The sequence below is a fragment of the Aotus nancymaae genome, unplaced genomic scaffold, assembly GCF_030222135.1.
Source record: "Aotus nancymaae isolate 86718 unplaced genomic scaffold, 86718_ANA_hifiasm-v0.15.2.pri h1tg000032l_0, whole genome shotgun sequence".
Taxonomy (NCBI): domain Eukaryota; kingdom Metazoa; phylum Chordata; class Mammalia; order Primates; family Aotidae; genus Aotus; species Aotus nancymaae.
In genome coordinates this window covers 1,468,346-1,493,454 of record NW_026988445.1, presented here as the reverse complement: position 1 = coordinate 1,493,454, position 25,109 = coordinate 1,468,346, and the positions used below count along the sequence as shown (strand labels likewise).

At 49.0% G+C, this 25,109-nt stretch overlaps 1 protein-coding gene across 2 annotated transcripts in view; it reads right to left on the bottom strand.

The window, feature by feature from the left end:
- Window positions 1-17,207, bottom strand: part of VASH2 (vasohibin 2) — a 41,772-nt gene extending 24,565 nt beyond the window's left edge. The window contains exons 1-4 of one of the 2 annotated variants that reach the window (XM_012459622.3): window positions 16,932-17,207; window positions 7,830-7,918; window positions 3,367-3,423; window positions 2,799-2,873 (exon numbers count right to left, since the gene is read on the bottom strand). In XM_012459622.3, the coding sequence (XP_012315045.1) occupies window positions 2,799-2,873; window positions 3,367-3,423; window positions 7,830-7,918; window positions 16,932-17,207 (497 nt within the window). The remainder of the gene's footprint in view (window positions 1-2,798; window positions 2,874-3,366; window positions 3,424-7,829; window positions 7,919-16,931) is intronic. The other variant, XM_012459623.3, reaches the window with a different exon arrangement.
- Window positions 17,208-25,109: the final 7,902 nt, after the last annotated feature.

The following is a 25,109-nucleotide window of genomic DNA, read 5'->3' as shown; positions in this document are numbered from 1 at the left end:
GAAGCCAGGAGGCAGAGATTGCAGTGAGCTGAAATCACGCCACTGCACTCCAGCCTGGATTACAGAGCCAGACTCTGTCTCAAAAAATGAATTCAGGTCTGTGTTTCCTGTCTGTGTGCAAGAGTCAAATTTCCCTGAGTTCAGCAGTGTGAACTAAGGCTCTCCACCTTTCCCACACTTTTCTGAAATGTCAGATGAATAAGAACAAAGGAAACCACACTCACGGTCTCTGATTTGGACAGGCTCACAGGCTGTTCCTGGGTCCATCCCCACAATTCCAAAAGGTTGTAGGTGATTCCAATGGCATAGATGCTAGGATGTATAAAATTGTGCAGGGATGAAACTATTGTGTAAGGGAGGTGGTCATTTCGATGACCTAAAAACAGAAGCACTCAGACGCCCCTCAACAAAGAGTCTGAAGTTAACTTGTCCACCCCGTGAAGGGCCTGGACTTGTTCTCCTTCATTGATCTCTTCCACCAGCAATTCCCCAGCCAATCATCTGCCCCCATTAAACTTGCAGGAGGCTTCGCTGAACAGCTGTGGCTGACTCCCACCACTAAAGAGTTGGGGCCCTGAGCCATCTGCTGCCCCAACCCCCATTCCCAGCCTCCTGCTGGGTTCCCCAAGCACACGTTTCATCTCCTTTGTGGGAAACAGGGAGGAGGATGACAGGAGGGTTGGAAAGGGGCCTCAGTAAGCTTCAAGTTTCCATTTTTTAAATGTCAGCCAAGGCACCTGTGGTCAATCTGGTTTCAGATTAGGCCTGCAAGTGTTCCCCAGACTCCAGAGTGGCACAGAGATTCCCCTTCCCACAAAAATCTCCAGTAGACCCAGAAAACAGACTAGATCAATCCTCCTGTCCCCAGTATAATTCTGAGCCACACGTCCTTCCACTGGCCTCTCCACCTCCTCTCTCTCCTGGTTTTCCTTCTAACTCTCTGACTTCCCTTCTCAAGTCTCTTTCTTGGGCTCTTTGTACCCAACTAGACCAAAAAATATTGATTTCATCTTTGATCTTTTTCCCTTCTCACTTCTTGAACAGTAAGCATAACCCCTAATCACAGCTCCTAAATTCGCATTTCCAGTGCAGATTCCCCTGTGAGCTCCACACTGCAAATACCTCATCCCGACATCCCACAAGGCACCTCAAATTTAACATGTCCAAATCTGAGCTCATCTCACCCTAAATCTGATCCTCCCCTTGAAGTCCTTCCCTTGGACTGTGGCATTATCACACAAGCCAGAAATGTGGAGTCACTGCCTTTCTCCAGTAACTCCTCCCATCTAAGCAGTCCCCAAGTGGTGGTGATGATATATGCCACCATCCTTTCCCTCCTCCTTCGCTGCCACTGTCTTAATCCAGGTCTGCATTGACGCAGCCCATTTCTCTGCCACTCTCATTCCTCCAGCTTATCCCTCAGTTTACTGCCCAATTGAGAAACCTGTAGTCGTTGACTCCTTCCTCATCAACTCCTGCATCTGGTTGGCCTGCAAGTCCTATAAATTCTATCTCCTTGATCGCTCTTAAAACAATTCTCTGAAATCCATTCCCATGCCCAGGGCCATGAGTCTAGCGTCACCATTCCCTCATGTAACAGCTCCCAATGGGCTTTGCTGATCCAGCGCAGCCTTCCCCACTCTGTCCTTCAGCCTGTCCTTTGGAGAACTACCTCTCTAGAGCATACACCTGAGCACGCCACACCTCTACTTCAGAGCTTTCATCTGGGTTGCCCATTGCCTTTTGGAAAAAAGTCATTTCTCGGCACAGCACTCAAGGACCTAACTAGTCTTGCCTGGAACCACCTCTCAAGCTCCTGTATTGCAGTGTTTCCTTTTCCACCGTCCCTTCCAGCCATTCATCCGATAGGACCTGGGAGTGTCTTTGCTCTTCTATCTGATCATGTTCAATTGCCATCACCACCAATATGCTGATGCCATCACAGTTTCCCTGAACCATATTCCTCTCAGGCTGAAGAGCCAGGAGTTTGGTGGGAAATGGAACAGAAAGGGTGGGAGAAGCTAGACTCTTGTTTTAGCTGTAGGTTCTGTCAGGTTAGGATACACCACCACTGCTTGGTCTCCACACGCCACTCTTAGAATTCTCCCTGGCAGGCCGGGCACGATGGCTCCTGCCTGTAATCTCAGCACTTTGGGAGGCTCAGGCGGGCAGATCGCTTGAGCTCAGGAGTTTGAGACCAGCCTGGACAACATGGTGAAACCCCGTCTCTACCAAAAATACAAAACAAAACAAAAAAATTAGCCAGGCATGGTGGCATGTGCCTGTAGTCCCAGCTACTCAGGAGGTTGAGGTGAGAGGATCACTTGATCCTGGGAGGCAGGGGTTGCAGCGAGCTGAGATCATGTCACTGAATTTTCAAAGAATTTCCCTGGAGATGGGTTTGGATACCAGCCCTCTTGGCTCTGATTGCATTTCCCTTTGAGTGTCTTTCCTGCTGCAATGTCATATTAATGCAAAGAACAGCCGCATACACTCTCTCTAGTCCCTCCAAGTTAGAATTCTCCCAGTGAATCTGCAAGGTCACTGGCCTGAGAGCTGGGCCTGATGGGTGCCGCAGCTCACAGGTTAAACTAATATTGGTCCAAGAAGCCAAGCATTGATTTGGTTCAATTCTACATGGTGAAAGTTAAAGACATGAACCAGAGGAGTCTGACACTTTCCTCAAAGGAGATAATGGGCATCATCTCTGTGAATTTACAATGTGAAAGGCACAGCCAGCCCCATTGCGAAGCCACCATTTATGGAGTAAACTTAAGCATACATAACTTAAAGGATACATGCCCAGGATGACAGCTTCAAGGCATTTGATAGGCAAGGACTCTCGGGTCATTTCTTTTGCTGTTTCCATTAACCTGTAGGATAGAGCACAGCGGAGGATCTCAGAACCTATTTAATTATACACTCGGTCAGTCTGTCAATCCTTCAGCATGCCTATCCCCACACCAGGAACCACGCAGGACCACAGAGGGAAAAGGGAAAACTCACCTCACAGAAGGCACCAAAGCACAGGAGTTAATTCCTGGGGTTAGTGCCAGTATTCCATAGCACCCTCCCGCTGTAACACCAGGACAGGGGGCATTACCATAGAACAAATAGAGGAGGCCTCGCGAAGCAGAGTTTACAAGCCTCCTCCATCCTGGGAGTTAGATTTCACCACTGAACTCAGCTGTCAGAGTGGCCCGGTCCTCAGTCCCACCTCCAACCTAGCCCTGGGTCACCCTCCACCTCCGCCCCTGACAGACTAGGATATCTGAGCCCTGGGCTACCGGAATAGAGGTTGGGAGAGGGAGCTGGCGGCTTGAGGGTAGGAGAGAGATGTCTGACCACAGATCATGCACCACTTACCCACTCAGCGGTCTCATTTTCCTAATTTCAAAGAACTGGGTCCCTGTGTGATTGTATCTGTGTAAAGTATGTAAAGGGAAAGTGACAGAAAACTCCAAGGTCCCAGTAATGCAGCAGAGAAAGCTATGCATTCTGATTTCTCAATGAGATAAGGATGTGAGGGCTTTTCAGAAGTCGCCAGCACCTGGAAGGTAGCCAGTAGCCTCTAACTCCTCACTATCCTGCCCTGAAAATTCAATTTCTAACTTAGGCTGCAAAGTTCCATGGTCCTTTATAATAGCACTTTTCAATTTGCTCTGTATTCTGGGTAGTTGAATATTTGTCTTAATTCACCTACTAGACTACAAGCTCTTTGAGAGTTGGTACTATTCTTTTAAAAAAAAAAAAAAAATTTTAAAGACATGGTCTTGCTATGTTGTCCAGGCTGGTCTTGAACTCCTGGGCTCAAGTGAGTTTCCTGCCTCAGCCTCCCAAGTAGCTGGGACCTCAGGCATGTACCACCATACCTAGCTGGAACTATTCTTTCATTATCTTTATATCACCCATAAAACCTGGCAGAAGGCCGGGCGCAGTGACTCACACCTGTAATCCCAGCCCTTTGGAAGGCTGAGGTAGGTGGTTCACCTGAGGTCAGGAGTTCAATACCAGCCTAGCCAACATGGCGAAACCCAACCTCTACTAAAAATACTAAAATTAGCCAGGTGTAGGAGCACAGGCCTGTAATCCCAGCTACTCAGGAGGGTGAGGCAGGAGAATAACTTGACCCCAGGAAGCAGAGGTTGCAGTGAGCCGAGATCATGCTACTGCACTCCAGCCTGGGTGACAGAGCAAGATTCTGTCTCAAAAAAAAAAAACTCCTGGCAGAAACCCAACATATGCAAGTTTAGCAAATATTATTAAATGAATGAGGAATACATGAATGGATGGAAAGGTGGATGGATGAATGAGTGGATGGATGGAATGGAACAGTGGATGGAGATGGATGGAAGCAAGGATGAAAGGGCAGATGGATAGCTGTAGGGTTTTTCAGTAGCGCACAGACTCTGCAGCAGGTCTTACTGTGCAGATGCCACTTTTTTTTCATGCCTGTGCTGGCACTTGGCATTGATTACTAAATCTGAGAAGCTGCACCATTATTCACTATCTGGGATTTAGCTGACTACCCAGAGGTCTCAGGGACTGGCAAGCTTGCCCCAAGTTGTTCCGAAGGAGATAGACGTTCACTGACGCAGTGCCCTCTGACTGGGTTTTGACTTTTCTGAGCCTAATGAGAAGTTGCTTTGTAGGTTCTGCTCTTCTCCTCGAACAAAATCCTATAGGAAAAGTGCACATTGGGAACGTGCTAATGAAGCCTGAACTTCTATACCCAGAGCTGCTGCAGGCCAGGTGAGTGTGGGAGAGTCAGTGGGTGCCCCACAGTGACAGCGGCGTCTAGAGGCACCTTGCTCCCTCCTGAGAAGGGCTGGGATTCCTCTCCTGGCACAGCCGTGCTTGGTCACTCAGACACAGGCATGCATAACCCCCTGGAGAGCTCCAGCCCTGGAAAGCCTGATTTCAGGCCATCGTTCATAACCCCGGATGCCACTCAGAGTCACCTCACCTCAGATGACTGAACTAGAAGCTCCAGGGTGAGGGCTGGGGGCCTCTCAAGATCACGGCTTTGAGAGTCACCGACCTGCACCGTAAGAATAACAACTAACCACACAGGCTTGCCCAGTTTTTAAAACATGCAACATACAAAATCCTAGAGGTAAAAGAGAAAAACGAAGGGCTAAACATCCTTGTTGTGAAGTGCTTTCTTTACCTCACCAAACATTGTATTCAAACAAAAAGGTTCCTGGCACATGAAGTAGAATTCAATGGGCAAAAATTCAGTTCTATGTCCAACCTTCCTTCACTTGCACACCTCATTAATACATCTAGTATATCAAGTGAGACAAACACATAGCAAAATAATAAAAAAAAATTGTACCTGAACATCTTTTTTCAGCTCCTTAATCACTGAGCCCCTGAAAGTGCGCTGGGGAGAAGTCTGCTCTACACACGCCCTGAGGGGGAGATCTCACTAAGCGAGTCTGCTGTTAGAAGGCTTCTCCCCATCCAGCACGCCAGCACTCCCGTTGGTTGTTGCTCGAGGATGTCTCAGGGGAAGGCAGGAGTTGTCCTTTCCTATCCCCACTGCCAGCTGAGCACATCCACAGTCAGGACTGACGCCAAGCAGTCCCCATCCCTTGCCACCTGTCACTGTGTCCAGGACGAAGCAGTAGGGAGTCCCAAGGAACTAAATAAAAGTCAGGTCAGAAGGTAGAAGAGTTGATGCCCTGCCTTCCTCATGCAATGACTCCAGGGGGCAGGTGGCCGGGAGCACGTCCCCACAGCCACCTGCTTGTGCATCCCTTCCGTCGCCCTCTCTGCAGTCACTGATGCTGTCGGTCACTGACCTTCGTGGTCATAATGGGTCAGAGAAGAGAAAAATGGAAAAGCAGATCCTTCAGGGCAACCATGAAAATGTGGCTGAGAATGTGCTGTCAGGTTTACAGCAGTGTGAGCAAATGATATGTAAAGCACATGCAAATTTGCCCCTATCAATGCTTTCCCAGCCAGGCTAATTCTTTTAACTCTCAGCCAGATGATCCTCATGAAGACCATGTCCTAGATAGAAGTGGGGAGCCTTAAAGCCTATAATCAGTTGACTTTAAGTTAAAAAAAAAAGTGAGGAGGCATTCTAATTGCTGTCACCTTCTATAATAATCTATGAGGAGTCAGTCACATCCAGAAAGGGCCAGCTCTTGGGGTCCAGGTCTGCTCTGGCAAGAGTTTGTGCCTCGGGACTACGTGGAACGTCCCCATGAAGGTCCTAGAGTGAGGATCAGCACAAACACCAGATAGCCTTCCAAGGGCTAGGGCTGCCAGCCTCTGTCTCGGAGACTGGGGCTACCTCTTCCTTCTGATATTTGCCTTAGGGTTTTACCGGGAAGATGCCACATTGGGGAGTTGATGATCCGTGAAGTGAAAACAGAGAAGCCAGTCAAGTAATCTCCCTACCCAAATGAGCAGACATTGGTGTTTTCCAATCTAGTGATACCAAGCCCTGTGGGGGAGGTGCTAATGTTTTGTCCCAGCAGGGAAGACACAAAAATCCACCAGGAAGATTCTTGCTATAACACAGAGCAGAGGGGCTTTCCTGGGATGCGTGGAGCATGTGTGCAGTGCCCTCTGAAATCCTTTCTGCTTCAGGGCTGGGTATGGACAGACAAACAGAAAGCCGGTCCACGTGCCTGGAACCTTGCAGAACAGGCTATGTGTTATACATTTACGGAGGAAGGACAGAGGTCCACAGAAGCTTGACCTCCTGCACAACGTGCTGGGGTTCAGCTTCCCATCTGACTCCTCTCCATATAAGATACCAGAGGGGGCAGGTGGACCATCCACTCCTGCCCCTCTGTCCCTATAGTGTTGTTCGTGGGAGTTCTCAGAACTGATCTAATCCTGACTGCAAACACCTGCGGGTGTGGAGGAGCAACGTACCAAACCAGCTCGTCTGAACTCACACTGAAGCCAGTGAGTTTCTTAGCTCTTCCTCAAGCTTGAGTTGGGGGAGAGGGCCCCCAATCCCAGAACCCCAAACATTCATGTAGAACCGAGCAGCTCACCAGCCTGGCTCACCTGGGGAAACAAAGGTAGCACCAGGTGGGCCTACTGTAGATCATGAGCAGTCAGGGATGAGGGCAAAATAGAGAAAGAGAAAAGGAATGGAAGAGTAGGAGGGAAGAAGGCAATAGACAGGGGAGGGCTGGGTGTGGGGGCTCAGGCCTGTAATCCCAGCACTTCGGAAGCTGAGGTGGGCGGATCACTTAAGGTCAGTTCGAGACCAGCCTGACCAACATAGTGGAGACTGTGTCTCACTAAAAACACAAGAATTAGTCGGGTGTGGCAGCGGGCACCTGTAATCCCAGCTACTCGGGAGGCTGAGGCAGGAAAAGTGCTTGTACCCAAGAGGTGGAGGTTGCAGTGAGTCGAGAATACACCAACACACGCCAGCCTGGGTGACAGAGCAAGTCTTCATCTCAAAAAAAAAAAAAAGAAAGAACAAAAAAGAAAAAGAAAGAAAGACAGTGGAGGAGAACAGGACGAGGGGAACAAAGATGACCAAGAGGAAGTGGAGAAAGAGGAGGAGATAGAAGGAAGAGGGGTGCTCAGGGGAAAAGGACAGGGACAGGGAAGAGGAGGGAGAAAGAGAAGCCGGAGGGGCTCAAGGTGGACCAGCCTGCCCCACTGGATCACTGCAATGACATCCTCCATGCACACTCTTTCTAGACTCCCACCTGGAGCATCCTCCACGCCTTGCCTCACCAACCTTAGAGAGCTTTGGATGACCAGCTGGGGACAGATCAGCCACCAGGCTTGCGATCACCATGCCCGTCCCCTGGCTGGGTGTGCTCAGACCTTGGTTGGAAGGATACTGTAGTGTTTTCATGTAATTCTGGATCGCCTGGAGCCAGTCTGGGATCGTCATCGACAGCCTGTAGTTTGGGACCTGGGGTACTGAAGGCTGCAGAGAAATAGAGAAGAGGAAGTGTTTATTAAGGAGGCGCTCTGGGGCCCAGCTTCTAGGGGCAGGCACAGGGCTGAAGCCACCAGAGAAAGAGGTGTTCCTAAGAGCTGATGGCAGCATGGTCACCCTGGCGTGGTCACCTGATTGAGCAGTGCCTCCTCCATGAGGTCTCCCGGGAACAGTGGGTCCCTCATGGAAGTTCTCCCTTTTTGAGTTCCCTCTGAGTCATGGTGGTTCTCTATGGGCCTCTGGGTGCTGTGTGATCCAGCCGTCTTCCCTGTGGGAGCCTAACGCCTCCTAGAGGGGAAGAACCATGTTCTATCACGTCCCCCCACCGAGTCTGGCCCGGGATGGACGCGAAAGCACTCCATCAATGACTGCATAACGCCTTTCGCTGCATGGCAAATGGTGATCCACTACAAGTGCTCTACTGCAGGGCAACATTTACACAGAATAGAAAGTGATTGGAGGCCGGGCGCCGTGACCACGCCTGTAATCCCAGCACTTTGGGAGGCTGAGGTGGGTGGATCACATGAGCCCAGGAGTCTGAGACCACCCTGAGCAACATGGTGAAACCCCCTCTCTAAAATTAAAATACATACATACATACATAAAGGGAATGAATGATGCCCTGGAGAATTACAACATGGCACTACGTGTGCCACATCTGAATACCACCCTCCCTGCAACGCCCAGTGTGTCCCTTTCCCGGAGTCCCGCCCCAGATGGATTAGGGAAGATCCCTCCTCTTGCCTTGACTCTCTCCAGGCAAGTGCAGCTCCTGTGACTCACAAGCCGTCTTACCACTCTCCCCCTCACGGCAGTTCTGGCAACACCTTCTCTTCCTAGTCTGCCCCTCAGTCAACACTCCCTGAATGTCTACAATCAAGCAGACAAAGTCCTAATCTCTGCCAGGAGGGGAAAGGACCAAAGGCAGGCAAGGACTGGAAAGGGGGAAGCAGGTCCTTCTTCCTGGGAATTTAGAGCTGAGGCACCCGCTCGGCTCTGAGCAGCCCTACCCTGACGACCAAGAGCAAGAACGGACAGGGACATCCAATCAAGTCACTGCTGAAGAGCCAGGCACGGCGTGGGGTTTTCTTGGGTGGTTTTGTTTTTTGCTTTATTTCCCTTATATGTTTCTGGGTCTCCTGACCTCTGTCTCTCTGGGGGTTGGGGTCCTTGGTGACAGAGAATCTCAGCCCACGTGGGTGGGGCTCTGGCTTTTGCTGCTACTGGGGAGGAGAAAGGAGACTCCTCCAGGCCAAGCCACTTAGGGAGAAGCAGAAAGGGCCTGAGGATGGGTGAGGCCCATCCACAGAGAAAACAGAGCAAGGGCGGCCCTGGGGATTTGGTGCTCCACTGATGGAAGGGGACGCTGCTGGGGAGATGCGGGGATGGCCCTGGGCAGCCAGGCCAGGCAGCAGAGCCAGACGCTGCCTAAGGCCGTTCGTGGCTCTCTCCCTGGCTCTCCAGGCACGAGCCCAGTGTGAGGCTGAGGGCACGCTGCCCCCCGCCTGGGCATCAGTCTCTTTCCATACTTCCACCCCACTGGCTGCATTTACTGCAAATACTGCTTGACATTCCTTTCCTCTCACTGCCTCATTTCTCTCTTGGCTTTGAAATGTCCTACTTCACAGCAACTGCCTCCTCCGCTGGAAGGAAACTCATCAGAATCACACTTCCTACGTTACAGCCAAGGTGTTAGGTGTGTATGTGTGTGTGAATGTGTGTGTGCACATGCAGGCACAACTATTCTGCAAGCTACATTTTGTTTACAACATGCCAACCCGAATCACTCACATTTCTGTCTGAGAGAGTCATTTTGGGGGGCAAAGCATTCAATATTTGCTCCCGTGACTCACACATATGCGGGTGCGCGCACAGGCGCGCGCGCACACACACACACACACAGAAAGTCAAAATGTAAAGTGTATCCTGTGTTTCTGCCCTAACATATACTAGAAAGTGTTCTATGTCAAAAAAAAAAAAGCATGCCAGAGATTTCACAAAGTGAGGAGAGAAGGGGAGACGTGAACAAAACTGTCTTTAGCACCTCAGGAGAGAAAGCCCAGGAGCAGAGGCAGGGAGGAAGGGAATGGAATTCCAGTTTATTAAGACATACGCAGGCCGGGCACGGTGGCTGATGCCTGTAATCCCAACACTTTGGGAGGTCAAGGTGGGCAAATCGCTTGAGCCCAGAAGTTGGAGACCAGCCTGGACAACATGGCGAGACTCCATCACTACAAAAAAAAACATTAACGGAGCATGGTGGCATGTGCCTGTAGTTTCAGCTACTCAGGAGGCTGAGGTGGGAAGATGGCTTGAGTCCAGGAGCTCAAGGCTGCAGTGAGCCATAAATGAGCCACTGCACTCCAGCTTGGGTAACAGAGCAAGAAGCTGTCTCCAAAAAAAAAAAGACAGACATAAACATTTCTGCACAGAAAAGCTCAGTCTGAACCTCCTTAATAGAAAAGCTGGTAATCGTAGGAAAATGCCCGAGTCACCCAAGAGACCCCCAGAGGGGTACCCCTAGGCCAGAGCTTTGCTGTAGCCAGTGACTTGGTTAAAGAGTCTGCTGAGGGGGCTGAGCACCAAATTATTTCAAACCCCCTCAAGCCCAACAGAGCCCACCAGAGCTGGATGGCAGGGTAGGGGCAGGGTGGGGGCAGGGTGGGAGTGGGGCGGCAGCTGGTCCTCAGAATAGCAACCCAATGGTGTCCAAGGGCTTTTAAAAACAGCTGCACGGTTACCTCAGCCTGGCTATGAGCGGAGTACAGGAGCTGTGGCCGCACTTCCTCCCCACTGGGAGGACAAAAAAGTATACATTCCCCAAGTCCCAGCGCGGGGCAGGGGTGTGGGGGAGAGGCCTGGAGACCGCAGAGGAACGATGTCATAGGCTACAGATCGCTCTGAGGTCTGGGAGAGCTGGCTAGGCTCAGCTTGGGGGTTCCATTTCCAACCAGCGCCTCAGGCTGCCAACATTCCCACTGGCATGGACTGTAAACCAGGTGGGCTTCCTGGAAAAGGAAGATATTAGGAGACACACACAATGCGGTCCAAAGCCCTGCTCTGCCACCTACTAGCTGTGGGCCCTGGTCAAGCTGCATGACCTCTCTAAGGCTCTGTTTTCCTCCTGATAAAATGGGAATAGTATCACCTACTTCCAACCTTCCAAGCTGGTTGTCAGCGTTACGTGACCTAATGCAAAAGTAGGCAGGTTGGGGCCTGGCACACGGTGCTCATTAAGCGTAAGTCGTGTTGGCCAGGCGCCACAGCTCACGCCTGTAGTCCCAGCACTTTGGGAGGCCAAGGTGAGTGGATTGCTTGAGGTCAAGAGTTTGAGTTCAGCCTGTGCAACATGGTGAAACCCCGGTTCTACTAAAAATACGGAAATTAGCTGGGCATGGTGGCATGTGCCTATAATCCCAGCTACTCAGGAGGCTGAGGCAGGAGAATTGCTTGAACCTGGGAAGTGGAGGTTGCAGTGATTGAGCCACTGCACTCCAGCCTGGGTGACAGAGCAAGACTGTATCTCAAAAAAAAAAGAAAAAGTGTAAGCTGTGTGATTATTCATCAATATATTGTCAGGGGTCCAGGTTGGATAAACCTGAATGACCCATACTTTTCTGGAACTGGAAAACAGAATCAGCAGCAGTAGAGTCCCTAGATATTCAACTTGGGAGCTTCATATCATGAAGACACACTCTCACCTTGATGGAAGAGGATGAAAATGTTCACTTCTCCCTAGGGATGCATTGGCGACAATGAGTTAATAGCCTTAATTCGTGAAGAGTTCATACAAAGTGACAAGAAAACTCTTTAGGCCTCAGTGAAAATAAAAATGGTCCCCAAAGGTGGAAGCCACCCAAGTGTCCTTTGCCAGATGAATAAACAAAATGTGGCATACAACGGAATATACAATGGTACACAATGGAATATTATTCAGCCTTTAAAAAGAAAGACATTTTGACACATTATCACATGGGTGAAGCTTGATGGCATTTAGCTAAATGAAATAAGCCAATCACAAAAGGAAAAATATTGAATAATTTCCCTTATATGAGGTTCCTAGGGTCGTCAAAGTCACAGAAACAGGAAGTAGAATGGTGGTTGCCAGGGCTGGGGAGAGGGGATGGAAAGTTAGTGCTGAATGGGTACACAGTTCCAGTCAAGATGATGATAAACTTCTAGAGACGGATGGTGGTGAGATGGATGGTGTGAGGCTGCACAGCAATGTGAATGTACTCAATGCCACAGGGTTGCACACTTAAAAATGGTGAAAATGGTAAATTATATGATGTGTGTGTGTGTATATATATATATATATCTCACTCTCCACAATTTTAAAAGTCATGAAAAGACAATTCACAAAAGAAGAAAAGCAGATAGTAAGAAACCATTTGAAAAAAATGGTTTAAGTCTCTAATAATATAAGAAATGCAAATTAAAGCTACTGCAGAATGTCATTTTTCACCTCTCCAATTAGCAAAAACGTGCTGAAATGCAGATACCCAATGCTGGTGAGGATGCTCTCCTACAGGACTGAGGCAAACGTAAATTGGTGCAACCTTCTTAGGAAAAGCCCAGGGCACATTCCTTTCTTTCTGTTCCAGACTAGGGTCCACAGAGTCCCTCCTCATACTATTTTCCTGCCAGATTTCATCAATTACTGTACTACCTGAAACTCCAACTTCGATTTTCTGTAGCCCTTCCCCTCAAGGGTCTCACCGCCTGTTGCCTACATCAGCCCCACAGCTGTGATGAAGGCAGAATCTAGAGGAAACAGATCAAAACCAACCTCTTCACACAAGCATTGCACCTGTGTTCTAGGGTGGGGTCCCTAGAAAACTTGGGGGATAGGGGGCCGGAGGAGGGAGTGGAGTGGAGAAGGATCAAGAAGGTTCAAGAAGAAGAAGAATGAAACAAACCACAGGCAAGGCTCTTATGGACGGCCTCTCTTCCACTCTGTTCTTGTCAAGCACAGTTGACCTGTCAGAAGACTGCAAGGGAAGTGATACGGATGGACACAGTTGTGTGACTGACATTGCCATGTGGGAGAGAAGAGAAAGGCCAGGAAAGGAGCCAGGGAGGCAGCAAGAACCCCAGGCACTAGGAATCTTTAACAAGAAATTCAAACCCTTTTGTCATCCCTACTCTGAAAACACTATGCAGGCACCAGGCAGAACAATCTTCTTTGACAACTTGGGAAGAGAAACACAAAACAGCACCCATGAGTCCAGGATGAGTCCCAGGCTCCTGCAACAGAGGCAGCCAGGAATCTGTGAATGGCCTGCAACAGAGGTGCAGGATGGACAGACAGACAGAAGGTTCTGAACCCAGGATTGGGGAGGGAAGAAGCTGCCCACAACAGCCAGCAGCAGGCAGAGATGGCCCTGGACTGCAGCCAGGTCTCCAGTACCAAACACTCACATGTCTTCACTCAGGTGAAGCTCAGGCCTCTAAATGTGAATTATTTTCCAATTGGGAATCAACATGCGAATAAGGCGTACAAAGTGGGGTCTGCAAGAAACCAACTGCTTTTTCTTGCTGAATCCATCCTGGTTTTCTGCCCCAATGAGAGTCCAGTTCCAGGCTGTCAAGAAACAGGAGATTGTCCTAGAATTTCCCTAGAATGCCCACTGTTTTCTTCTGGGCTGGCCACTCTCTCTGACCCTCCCTTCCCATCTGCTATGATCCTCCAACTGATTCTTGCTGTTTCCTTACAGTCTCCCTGAAAAATCCTGCCTTTGACTTGGTCAACTGCTAACTTCAGACCCAAGAACCAGCAGGGGAGAGGCCTGCAGTCACAAATTTGGAAGGAGGATCTCAAAGCAGGGAATCCCTGCAAGGTGGCGACATCTGGACCTTCAGGCAGACGTTACCATGGCTGCTAAGGGAATGTCCTGTAGTCAAAGGAAGTGTCATTTAGTCCTCCACACAGGGCCTTGAAAACCTTCCCCATCCCCTTCTCTTGCTTCTTCGTCTACATTCAGTGGCCAAAAATGGTTAATCCCCCTGAAGCCCTCCAACCTTTTACCACCACCACTACCCTACTGCCCTGCTTCTGTACAAATTCCTCAGTAAGATATTGATTTGGTTGATGGAGAAAAGGACTTGGCCCCAGAGGAAAGAGTCTGCCAAGCTGAGCACAGGAACAACCCTCTAATCCAAGGAGTGGCCCCTGGAAAAGGGAGATTTTGAGGCTCTTCCCATGTTAAGGCCTGGGCAGGGGTCAGGCCTTGGGGAATGTCGGGCCCAGGGGAGACACCAAGATGGGACTGGGGATAGAGGACCAACCATCAAGATGCAATGTGAGAGAAATGTTAAGTTCTTTATATTTAGGGCCAAAACGCTGACTGTCCACATTCGAGCTGGTGATTCCTGGCCTGGAAGCAGTTTTCGTATGAACTTCTGGTTACTATGAAAAGTACAATAGGATGTGGCCACGGTCCAAAAAAGGGAACACTTTAGAACACAGCATTCAGCTGCAATAACGGAAATATGAGGTCCAGGTCTTGGGAAGTAGCAGTCTGTGTTCTAAACGCTCAGGCAGGATTTAGAACATTGTGTTTCACATGTGCTTGCGAATGACTAATGACAGACTAGGAATTGTCTCAGAAGGAGAAGCAGGGTGAGTTGATCTGGGAACTATGACACATAAGAAAGGGCAAAAGGTCAGGTGCAGTGGCTCACGCCTGTAATCCCAGCACTTTGGGAAGCCAATGCAGGAGAATCACTTGAGCCTAGAAGTTCGAGACCAGTCTGGGCAACACAGTGAGACCTTGTCTCTACAAAAATTTGTTTTAAAGTTAGCCAGGTTGGGTAGTACATGTCTGTAGTTCCAGCTATACTCAGGAGGATGAGGTGGGAGGATTGCTTGAACCTGGGAGGTTGAGACTGCAGTGAGCCATGATCACACACTGCACTCCAGCCTAGGTGACAGAGCAAGACCTTGTCTCCAAAAAAAAAAGAAAGAAAGAAAGGGCAAAAGAGCTACCTGTGGACAAAGAAGGCTAAAGGAGGAAGCAGAAGCAGAAGGACAGAAAGTCACAGTCCTCACGGCTTATAGTCCAGCAGACCTCTAACATCATACGGATCAGCATTAGTGACCTGGAGACTCGCGGGTCATAACATCATGAGATTTTAGAGTTGGAAAGAGCTTACGAAATCTGGTCTATTCCCATGTTATAGATGAGAAAACTAAGGGCAGAGATTTTAAGTGAATGACCTCATTTACGTGAGGCACAAGGCTAGGTGTCATACAACCAAGATTGGGATTCAGTCCCTTGATGTTTACTCCAAATCCCTAAAAGCACTCTCTCATAACATTCAAGGGTGCTGTGAGTAGCAAAGAAGGCTGAAAATGCTCTGCCTTAATTCAAAAGGCAACAATCAGTGATGAAATGTGATTTGGGGGTGGCAGGCGGTGGCAAAGAGAATTTATATTTGATCTAAGAGCTTCCTAACAGTCAACTCTGGCCTGGCCTAAGATCAGCTGCCCTGGGAAGCAGCAAGCCCCCCATTCCCAAGAGGTCTTCAGAAAGAGGAGGGGATTCTGTTGAGCGTTGGGAGACTGGTCTCTACCAACAGGAAAATTCCATGATTCCCACATAGAGAATGCACGCACGCCCCATACACAGTTGGGGGAGGATGAAAGCACAATTAGAGGCAGTGTTGGTGCTGGTGCTACTAAGAAAGACAGCATGGGGACAGTAGGAATAGGCGTTTTTGCCCTTGTGGTCACTTTTCTTCCAAGCTTAAGGGCTCTCAGCTCCTCACTGGAGGAAACACTTTCAAGTCAGAACTGCAAACCAGGAGCAATGTGGTTCCCATGTTCAAGGAGGACTCAGCAAGGGTAATTATGGTTGACACTAGAGCAGGCAAGATTCTAGTTGGGCATAATGAAGATCTCTTTGACCAGCCGCATAATAAAACACTGTAACTGACAGCAGCAGGAAGTTTAGAGGCTCTGTCACTTCCCCAAGGACACACACAGTTTTCTGGCCTGAAGGCTCAGATGCTCAGCTGTCACCAGGCTGGGGACTCAACCAGATGGCCTTCCGGGTCTCAAGTCTGGGATTCCTAGATCTGCCCAGGAATCTTGTCAGCCGTACCAGCGTTTCTGGGTCCAGGGGAAACCATCCGCCAGCGATAACCCCAAGGCTTGGCGGCATTTCTCCACATTTTGCATTTTGATGTTTCATATAATGTGGCTACTCCCACCAGGGGACATCTCCCTGCCTCAGTAACAATATCCTTGGCCACCAAACCCAAATGGCTCACTGGCTTCTCTCCAAGGCAAAAAGAGAGTTTCACTCCTCAACCTCTTTTTCTATCCAGTGAGACTAATTCATCATGTCTACTGGAAAATCCCTTTTAAGTTTCAGCCAAAAGTCTTTCTTTTTTCTTGGAGCCCAAATACGCTGGGAAGAGAGAGAGAGTTCACTGTTTTGCAAGTTTCAGAGGTGAAAGTCACTGTCATGAAAAAAGAAGAAAAAAATTGGCAAAAAGTCTGGAAATGATTCACACTGAGAAGTCTGACTGGTTGATTTCAAATTCATTCACAGCTTAATAAATCATTTGCTGGGGGAAGAGGGGAGCAGAAGAGGAGCAAGACACTCCAAAGAGAACATGCAAGGTGGGATCCCTGGGGTCTATGCATTCTTTGGAATTGTTGGTACCTGGTGGCTCTAGCTTTTGCTGAAGGAGGATGTACCTGGGGGTGAGTAAATAATAGAGTTTGGCTGGAGGTTCAAAGACATCTTGGCACAACCCAATTACACAGTCCCAGGACAGCAAGCCCGCTACCTCTCCTTTCCCCATTTTTTAGGCTTCCAAGGTAAATATCTCAATTAGAAAAGGGCTGGCAGGGAGGAATGGGGAGAGGACGGGAGTTTGTGGCAGGACCAGGAAAATGGAGATTGCCTCTATTTGCTATGTATAGGCTGAAACGGTCCCATCGCTGCCCACCTACCCCCAGCCCCCCAACCCCACCCTGGAAGCCACTGACCTTTGCCAAGAAGGTGGCATTCCTGATGGCGCCCACCATTTCTCCCCCCTTGGGGTGCACCTTGGCCACGTGCATCCACATGCGCTCCCAGGTGTGGCTGTCGATGGGGAAGCCGCTCTTGTTAACGTGGAACAGCACCCCACCGTCTTTGTCCTCCTCCTCCGAGCCCCCGCTGGTGGCGAGGCTGACGGGCCGCGCGTGGCTGCTCCGGGACCGGGTGCCTTTGGCGCCTTTGGGGTGGGGGCAGCGGTGAGTGTCGGCCGCGGAGCCGGTCATGGTGGGGCCTGGGCGGGGAGCGAGGTGCTGGGGTCGCGCGGCGGCGGCTGCTGCGGGGGGCGTGTGTGCGCGGGCGCGGCGCGGAGATCAGCGCCCCGCGGGGGCGGCCTTCTCCATGCCTTTCGCTGCGGCAGGACGCGCCAAGGGGGAGCGGCGGCGGGAGCTCCGCGGAGGCTCCCTGCCTACCAGCGGTGCCTGAAATCAGCGGAGACACAGCTGACACCGCGGCTAAGTGGACACACAGAGGAACCGAGTAAGGGGCCCCAGAGTGTCTCCCCCCGCGCTCCCCCGTGCACGCTGATAGCCTCCCTGGGAATCGATAACGGGCTTCCAGCTCAGCGACTACCTAAAAGGCAGCCCAAAATGTGCCACGAAGCTTCTGAAACACCTAAACCCCCGGCGGGGGATGGGGATGGAGGGGGCGCAAGAAGCTTGGGGGATGCGGATTGCACGGTGTGGGGAGAAGAAAGACAGCTCGTGTAGCGTGAAGGAACAGGAGGTTCCCGCAAGGCTCCACACATTCCTCGGCCCCCCAGATGTGGCCGATAGAGGAGCTGAGCCACGAACGTGCCGGCACGTGAGCGTTCAGGGCTGGCGCGAGGGCTCTGCAGCAGCCTCGGCTTGCAAGGCGGCCCGCTTTCTTCCACGAAGCCCTCCCGGACCCGGCGGAGTTCTAGTGGAAAGAGCTCCACCCGCCCCCTTTTCCCCGAGTTTCAGCGCCTAGCACCGAGAGGGACTGGCTGCAGGCGGGCGGGGCGCGGGAAGGGCGCGCGGCAGCTCCGGGACCCTACCTCGGGACGGTCCGCTTCATGGCTGCAGAGCCTCTCCGGGCGGCAGGACAGCGGGGGCTGCGGCTGAGGCTGCTGCTGCTGCTGGGCCTGGGGCTGGGGCTGCTGGGGTTTGCTGCGGCCGTCGCCTCATTCCATGTCCCATTCTCGAATGTTATTCTGTGACATATAACGGAGTCACCCGGGCAGCCGCCGATGTTCCGAATGCGTCCATTGGCCACCGCAACAAAGAGGGGCGGGTCCCGGGCTCGGGACTCTACAACCCCGAGCTCCGCGACGCTCTGATTGGCTCTGGGGGTTCCCGGGCGGGAGGGGACAAGAGTAGGGGGAGCAGGGCGGCCACGCGAAATCCGATCTCTGTCGCGTCTCGGGAGCCCCGCGGGCTGGAGCGTTTGACCATGGGACTTAAGACTGAGTTTCCCCAGGGGTCGTGGCACTTCGAGGTTTGCAACTGTGGAAGCCGAGGAGAAGCAAAACCATCCGAGAAGTGACCCGGAGGAGCAGAGGGTTTGGCATCAGAACGTCATTCCCTGAGGGGCGCTGTACACACTCACCTGCCTCTACCGGGAATGATGAGCGGTTCATCCTCTACCCGGGATGATGAGGAGCTGTTCATACCTATGCGTGAAATTAAAAATTTTTTTAATCCTGCATTTTAAAATTCCTCAGAATTAACAAGTGGGTGCAGCTTTGGATCCTCTGATATTAATCATGGTTAATAAAATCCCTTTAAGCCCAAGCTGAGAGGAGGCACTAAAACCCAGGAGGTCAGATGGGCCCTGACTGTTCTGCCACGCTGCCTAGCGAGAGGAGGAATGGAGAGATGCTTCCTAGCCATGGTGAAGTGAGTGGCCCTCCCACACTCACTACTGAAACACCTTCCCTTTCTTTTTCTTTAAGAAAGAGGCGAGCAGGTTGAGGTGGGGAAAGCAGCCGACTGCTGACCTGCAGGCTGGCTCCAAGTCCAGGTTTGTCACTTTGCTCAGCTGTGTGATCCTGGACAAGCAACTTCCCTGCTCTAAGCTTTAGCTTCTCTTTCTGAAAGGAGAGTAGACCCTCAACTCTCCGGGATATGTTCTGGCTGTAAGGTTCTGTGATTCCCTGACTTCCTCTCCTGTGGCACTGAGGATCCTGGCCGTAGCATCCTTTCTCTTTAAACTGCAGGTCAGCAGGCCAGCTCTGAGTGAAGCAGTTATGAGACCTATGCTAAGTGAACCTTGAATTAAGAATACAGTTGTCAAAGAGTCACTGATGGTGGATCCGTTTCTGGATGCTTATCCTGACAAGTTGCCTGTCATGGAACTGGAACTTCTCTTCCACAGAAGGGCAGGGGCCCTTGAGGGGTAGTTGAGAGCCAGGACTTGGGTGAGGAGATCTGGATTCTGGACTTAGCCTTGCAGTACTCACTAAGACCGAGCCCACATCTAGGACTTTATAGATTCAACAGTAAGAACAGGCCAGGCGCAGTGGTTCACACCTTTAATCCCAGCACTTTGGGAGAAAGAGGAGAAAGGATTACTTGAGGCCAGGAGCTAGAGATTGGACCAACATAGCGAGACCTCATCTCTACAAATAAATAAATAAATAAATAGATAGATAAATATTTTAAAATTAGTCAGCTGTGTTGGTACACACCTGTAGTCTCAGCAACTCAAAAGGCTGAAGCAGACATGTAGAATGAAACTGGATCCTTGTCTCTCACCTTATGCAAAAATCAACTCAGGATGGAACAAAGACTTAAATCTAAGACCTGAAACCATAAAAATTCTAGAAGATAACATCAGAAAAACTCTTCTAGACATTAGCTTAGGCAAAGGATTCATGACTAAGACCCCAAAAGCAAATGCAACAAAAATGAAAATAAAGAAATGGGACCGAATTAAACTAAGAAGCTTCTGCACAGCAAAAGAAATAATCAGCAGAGTAAACAGACAACCCCCACAGTGGGAGAAAATATTCACAAACTGCATCTGACAAAGGACTAGTGTCCAGAATCTACAAGGAATTCAAACAGACCAGCAAGATAAAAACAATCCCATTAAAAAGCGAGCAAAAGGACATGAATAGACAATTTTCAAAAGAGGATATACAGTCAACAAAAATATGAAAAAATGTTCAACATCACTAATTATCAGAGACGTGCACATTGAAACCACAATAAGATACCATCTTACTCTTGCAAGAATTCCCATAATTTTTAAAAGTCAAAAAATAATAGATGTTGGCGTGGATGTGGCAAAAAGGGAACAGGTCTAAAACTGCTGGTGGGAATGTCAACTAGTACAACCACTATGGAAAACAGTAATGGAGATTCCTTAAGGAATTAGAATTAGAGCTAAAACTACCATTCGATTCAGCAATCCCACTGCTGGGTATCTACCCAAAGGAAAAGAAGTAATTATATAAAAGAGACATGTGCGGCTGGGTGCAGTGGCTCATGCCTGTAATCCCAGCACTTTGGGAGACCAAAGCGGGTAGATCACCTGAGGTCGGGAGTCTGAGACCAGCCTGACCAACATGGCAAAACCCCTGTCTCTACTAAAAATACAAAAATTAGCTGGGCGTGGTGGTGTGTGCCTGTAATCCCAGCTACTCGAGAGGCCGAAGCAAGAGAATCACTTGAACCCAGGAGGTGGAGGTTGCAATGAGCCAAGATCTCACCACTGCACTCCAGCCTGGGAAACAAAAGTGAAACTCCATCTCAAAAAAAGAAAGAAAGAAAAAGACACATGTGTATACACGTTTATAGCAGCACAATTTACAATTGCAAAAATATGGGGCCAACCTAAGTGCCCATTAACTAATGACTGGATTAAGAAAATGTGGTATATATATGCCAAGGAATACTACTCAGCCATATAAAGGAATGAAATAATGTCTTTTGCAGCAACTTGGATGAAACTAGAGCCCGTTACTCTCAGTGAAGTAACTCAGGAATGGAAATCCAAACATCATATGTTTTCATTTATAAGTGGGAGCTAAGCTACGAGGATACAGACATAATAATGATATCGTGGACTTTGGGGACTGGGGGTGTGTGGGGAAGGAGAAGAGAAGGGTGATGGATAAAAGACTACATGTTGGGCCAGGTGCCGTGGCTCGCGCCTGTAATCCCTTTGGGAGGCCAAAGTGGGTGGATCACGAGGTCAGGAGTCGAGACCAGCCTGGCCAACATGGTGAAATCCCATCTCTACTAAAAATACATAAATTAGGCAGTGTGGTGGCACAACGCCTGTAATCCCAGCTACTCAGGAGGCTGAGGCATGAGAATCGCTTGAACCTGGGAGGTGGAGGTTGCAGTGAGCCAAGATTGCACTACTGCACTCCAGCCTGGGTGACGGAGTGAGACTCTGTCTCAAAAAAAAAAGGCTACAGATCAGGTACAGTACATACTGCTCAGGTGATGTGTCCACCAAATTCCCAGAAATCACCACAAAAGAACTTATCCATGCAACCAAAAACCATGTTTACCCCAAAAACTGTTGAAATAAAAATTTAAAATTTTTGAAAGGCTGAGGTGAGAGGATTGCTTGAGCCTAGGAGTTCAAGACAATAGTCGGCTATAATCACACCACTGCACTCCAGCCTGGGTGACGGAGCAAAACTCCATTTCTAAACACAAAACAAAAATAAATAATGAGAATAATGCCTTAGGTTCATACAGACAAAGGAAATGGGCCAGTTCGTAAAATTGTCTGACTCATTTGACTGCAACAAGAACACCTGGAAAAAAAGCAAGAAATGAAAGAAAATTATCCCCTCAAAAAAAAAAAAGGAAGATAAAAAGAAAATTATCCCAACATATAATTGACTCAGTTTTCATTTCCTGATTAAAAGAAAACATGCCTCAGAGAGTGATCTAGTTTCTCATCTCGAACATTCTTCCTCTCTTCTTTTGGCATTCATTTCTCAAATCTACCCTTTCTTTACATTTCCCAGGAGTTTCAATTCCAAGAGACTAGAATTTCAGGATGAGGGCCTGTATGCAGAGAATGAGGATTTGACCTGACAGTCCCTCAGGAGAAAACTGAACTCTCAAAGCTCAAGTAAACAGACCAGTTGGTGAACATCGAAGAATGTCTGGCAAGGGTCACCTTCCTTGGAATCACTTCCCAGTGTCCCCACTCAGGTCAAGTCCGAGCTACTTCAATTACCCTGTTAAGCCAGAACCTGGATCCTGCTTTACCTGAATTAAAGTCCTAGGGACCTGAGAGGGTTATCGGTTCATCTTCCTGCCTCCAAGCACCTCAGGACTCCCTGCCAGTTGAGGGGAAGAGCTTTTGTTGTTCATCTCCAATATTCCAATTATCTTTTCTTCTCTTCCCCAGCAGTGGGTTGGAGTGGAGAGCCAAGTGGCATGGCACATGAATATAGTTAGGAGATTTTGCTACTTCTCCAAAGAGCTGGAAAGGAAGCTTCAGAAGTGAATGGTGCTGCCCCAGCAAGGGCATCGTCAGGCAGAAGGCCCTCTTGTTCAGAATTCCTCCTCATTTGACGGTTGCGCTAGGCTGCATGGACCGGCCAGTTGTGTTCTTCATTTCCTTGTGTATTTTGTGTTATATGGCACTCAAGTGAACCCAGATCAGTTAGATTAAGGATTTTGAATGTTTTGGTAGCCACATATACACAAAGCGGGGCAAGGCCAATTTGCAGTTTGAGCAAGGACATGGTGACTTGCTCAACCTCTGAGAGCAAGGCCACTTCTATTTGCCGGCATAACTACCGGTACAGCAGGGAAGTATAGTGGAAAAGTTTGGAATGAGAAGAACTGGGTTCAGATAATATCTCATTATTCAAGTGCCAGCTGCTGGAATCGTGAAGATAAATAAGACAAAGTCCTACCCTGATGGTTCATGTTTCTAGCTCTCCTATTTATTAATGGCGCAATTTTGGGTAAGTTACTCAGCATCTATGAGCTTTATTTTCCTCATGAAGAAGGTGTGACACTACTCTAGATGGATGTTGTGAGGACAGAGGGGTAAGGCATGTTAAACGCCTGGTACATGTAAGTTGGGCCTTCATCTGAATCTGAGACAGTGACACAAACAGATTTGGAGACATCTGTTCCCAGCACATTTTACTGCTGGGGAGTCAAGACTGAGAAATTACTCCAGCTGCCCAGGGAAAGGGATATATATTTCAAACAAGCCATATGTGTATGGAGGGGAAGAGAATAAGCTGGGAGGCATAGGAGTAGGCAGGCAGAAACAGGAAGAGTTTGTTTCTGCCTCTACTGACAGCACGGAGGAAGATCTATCCAGTTATGGGTTGAATTGTGTGTCCCCATCCTCAAATTCATATGTTGAAGTTCCAACTCCTAGCACCTCAGAATGTACCCTTATTTAAAAATAGAGTTGTTGCAAACATAATTAGTTAAGATGAGATCCTGCCAGAGTAGGTTGGGCTCCGAATCCAATAAAACTGATATCCTTAGAAAAAATAAACTTGGATGCAGAGACAGACATGTGCACAGAGAGAACACCATGTGAAGATGGGAGTGATGCTGCCACAAGCCCAGGAACTACTAGAAGCCAGGAGAGAGGCCTGGAACAGACCCTTCCCTGCACCCTCAGAGGGAGCCTGGCCCTGTCAATGCCTTGCTCTCAGACTCCCATCCTCCAGAAGTGTGAGATGATAAATCTATGTTTAAATCACTCAGTATGTAGCACTTTTTTTTTTTCTTGAGACAGAGTCTCGCTCTGTCACCCAGGCTGGAGTGCAGTGATGCAATCTCCAATTACTGCAACCTCCGCCTCCTGGGTGGAAGAGATTCTCCTGCCTCAACCTCCTAAGTAACTGGGATTACAGCCACCCGCCACCACACCCGGTTAATTTTTGTATTTTCAGTAGAGACGGGTTTTCACCTTGTTGGCCAGGCTGGTCTCTAACTCAAGACCTCAGGTGAACTACCCGCCTCAGCCTCCCAAAGTGCTGGGATTATAGGCATGAGCCACTGCGCCCAGCCGAGAGAGCTGTTTTATGGTGAAAGAGGGAGTGAAAATGGGCTGATGACCGTGGTCTACTGGCCTTACCATGTACCACACACACAAGAGCAGCTGACCTGATAATATCATGGAAAAGCCTGTTGAGATTCAGATAAGGCACAGCTAGGCAACAACATCTCACAGAGTTGTGGCACGGTCCTCCAGGCTATAATACACTTTGAACTAAAGACCAATATATGATACTGGTCTGTAATGGCTAGAGAGAATGAATCCAGAAACCAAGGGATGGAAGTAGAAGTGGCCCCTTTAACTATTATACCCAGTGATACATTTGAGGAATTGTTTCTTTTTGTTCCTGGAACTTTGGACTCTGTTATGTTAGAAGTTCTGGTTTCCTGGGAGATATGTCTGTGAGGGCACACACTCAGGTTCCACTGACCTGGAAGCTCTAACTACTTACCTGGCTGCCTTGAGCACTGCAAGTCAGTTGGCAAAGAAAGGAGTTAAAGTATAATAATTTTTCTATGTTTTCCTTTTTTAAAAAAATGTATTTATTATACGTTAAGTTCTGGGGTACATGTGCAGATCGTGCAGGTTCGTTACACAGGTATACACATGCCATGGTGGTGGTTTGCTGCATCCATTGCCCCGTCATCTACATTAGGTATTTCTTCTAATACTATGCTTCCCCAGTCCCCCCACCGCCTGCTATTCCTCCCCTAGCCCCCAACCCCACAGGCCCCAGTGTGTGATGTTCCCCTCCCTGTGTCCGTGTGCTCTCATTGTTCAATACCCACTTATGAGTGAGAACATGCAGTGTTTGGTTTTCTGTTCTTGTGTCAGTTTGCTGAGAATGATGATTTCCAGTTTCATCCGTGTCCCTGCAAAGGACATGAATTCATCCTTTTTAATGGCTGCATAGTATTCCATGGTGTATATACACCACATTTTCTTTACCAGTCTATCATTGATGGGCATTTGGGTTGGTTCCAAGTCTTTGCTATTGTGAACAGTGCCACAGTAAATATACATGTACATGTGTCTTTATAATAGAATGATTTATAATCCTCTGGGTATATACCCAGTAATGAGATTGCTGTTAGGTCCACTAACAGCAGCTTAGGGTCAAATGGTATTTCTATATCTAGATCCTTGAGGAATCACCACAC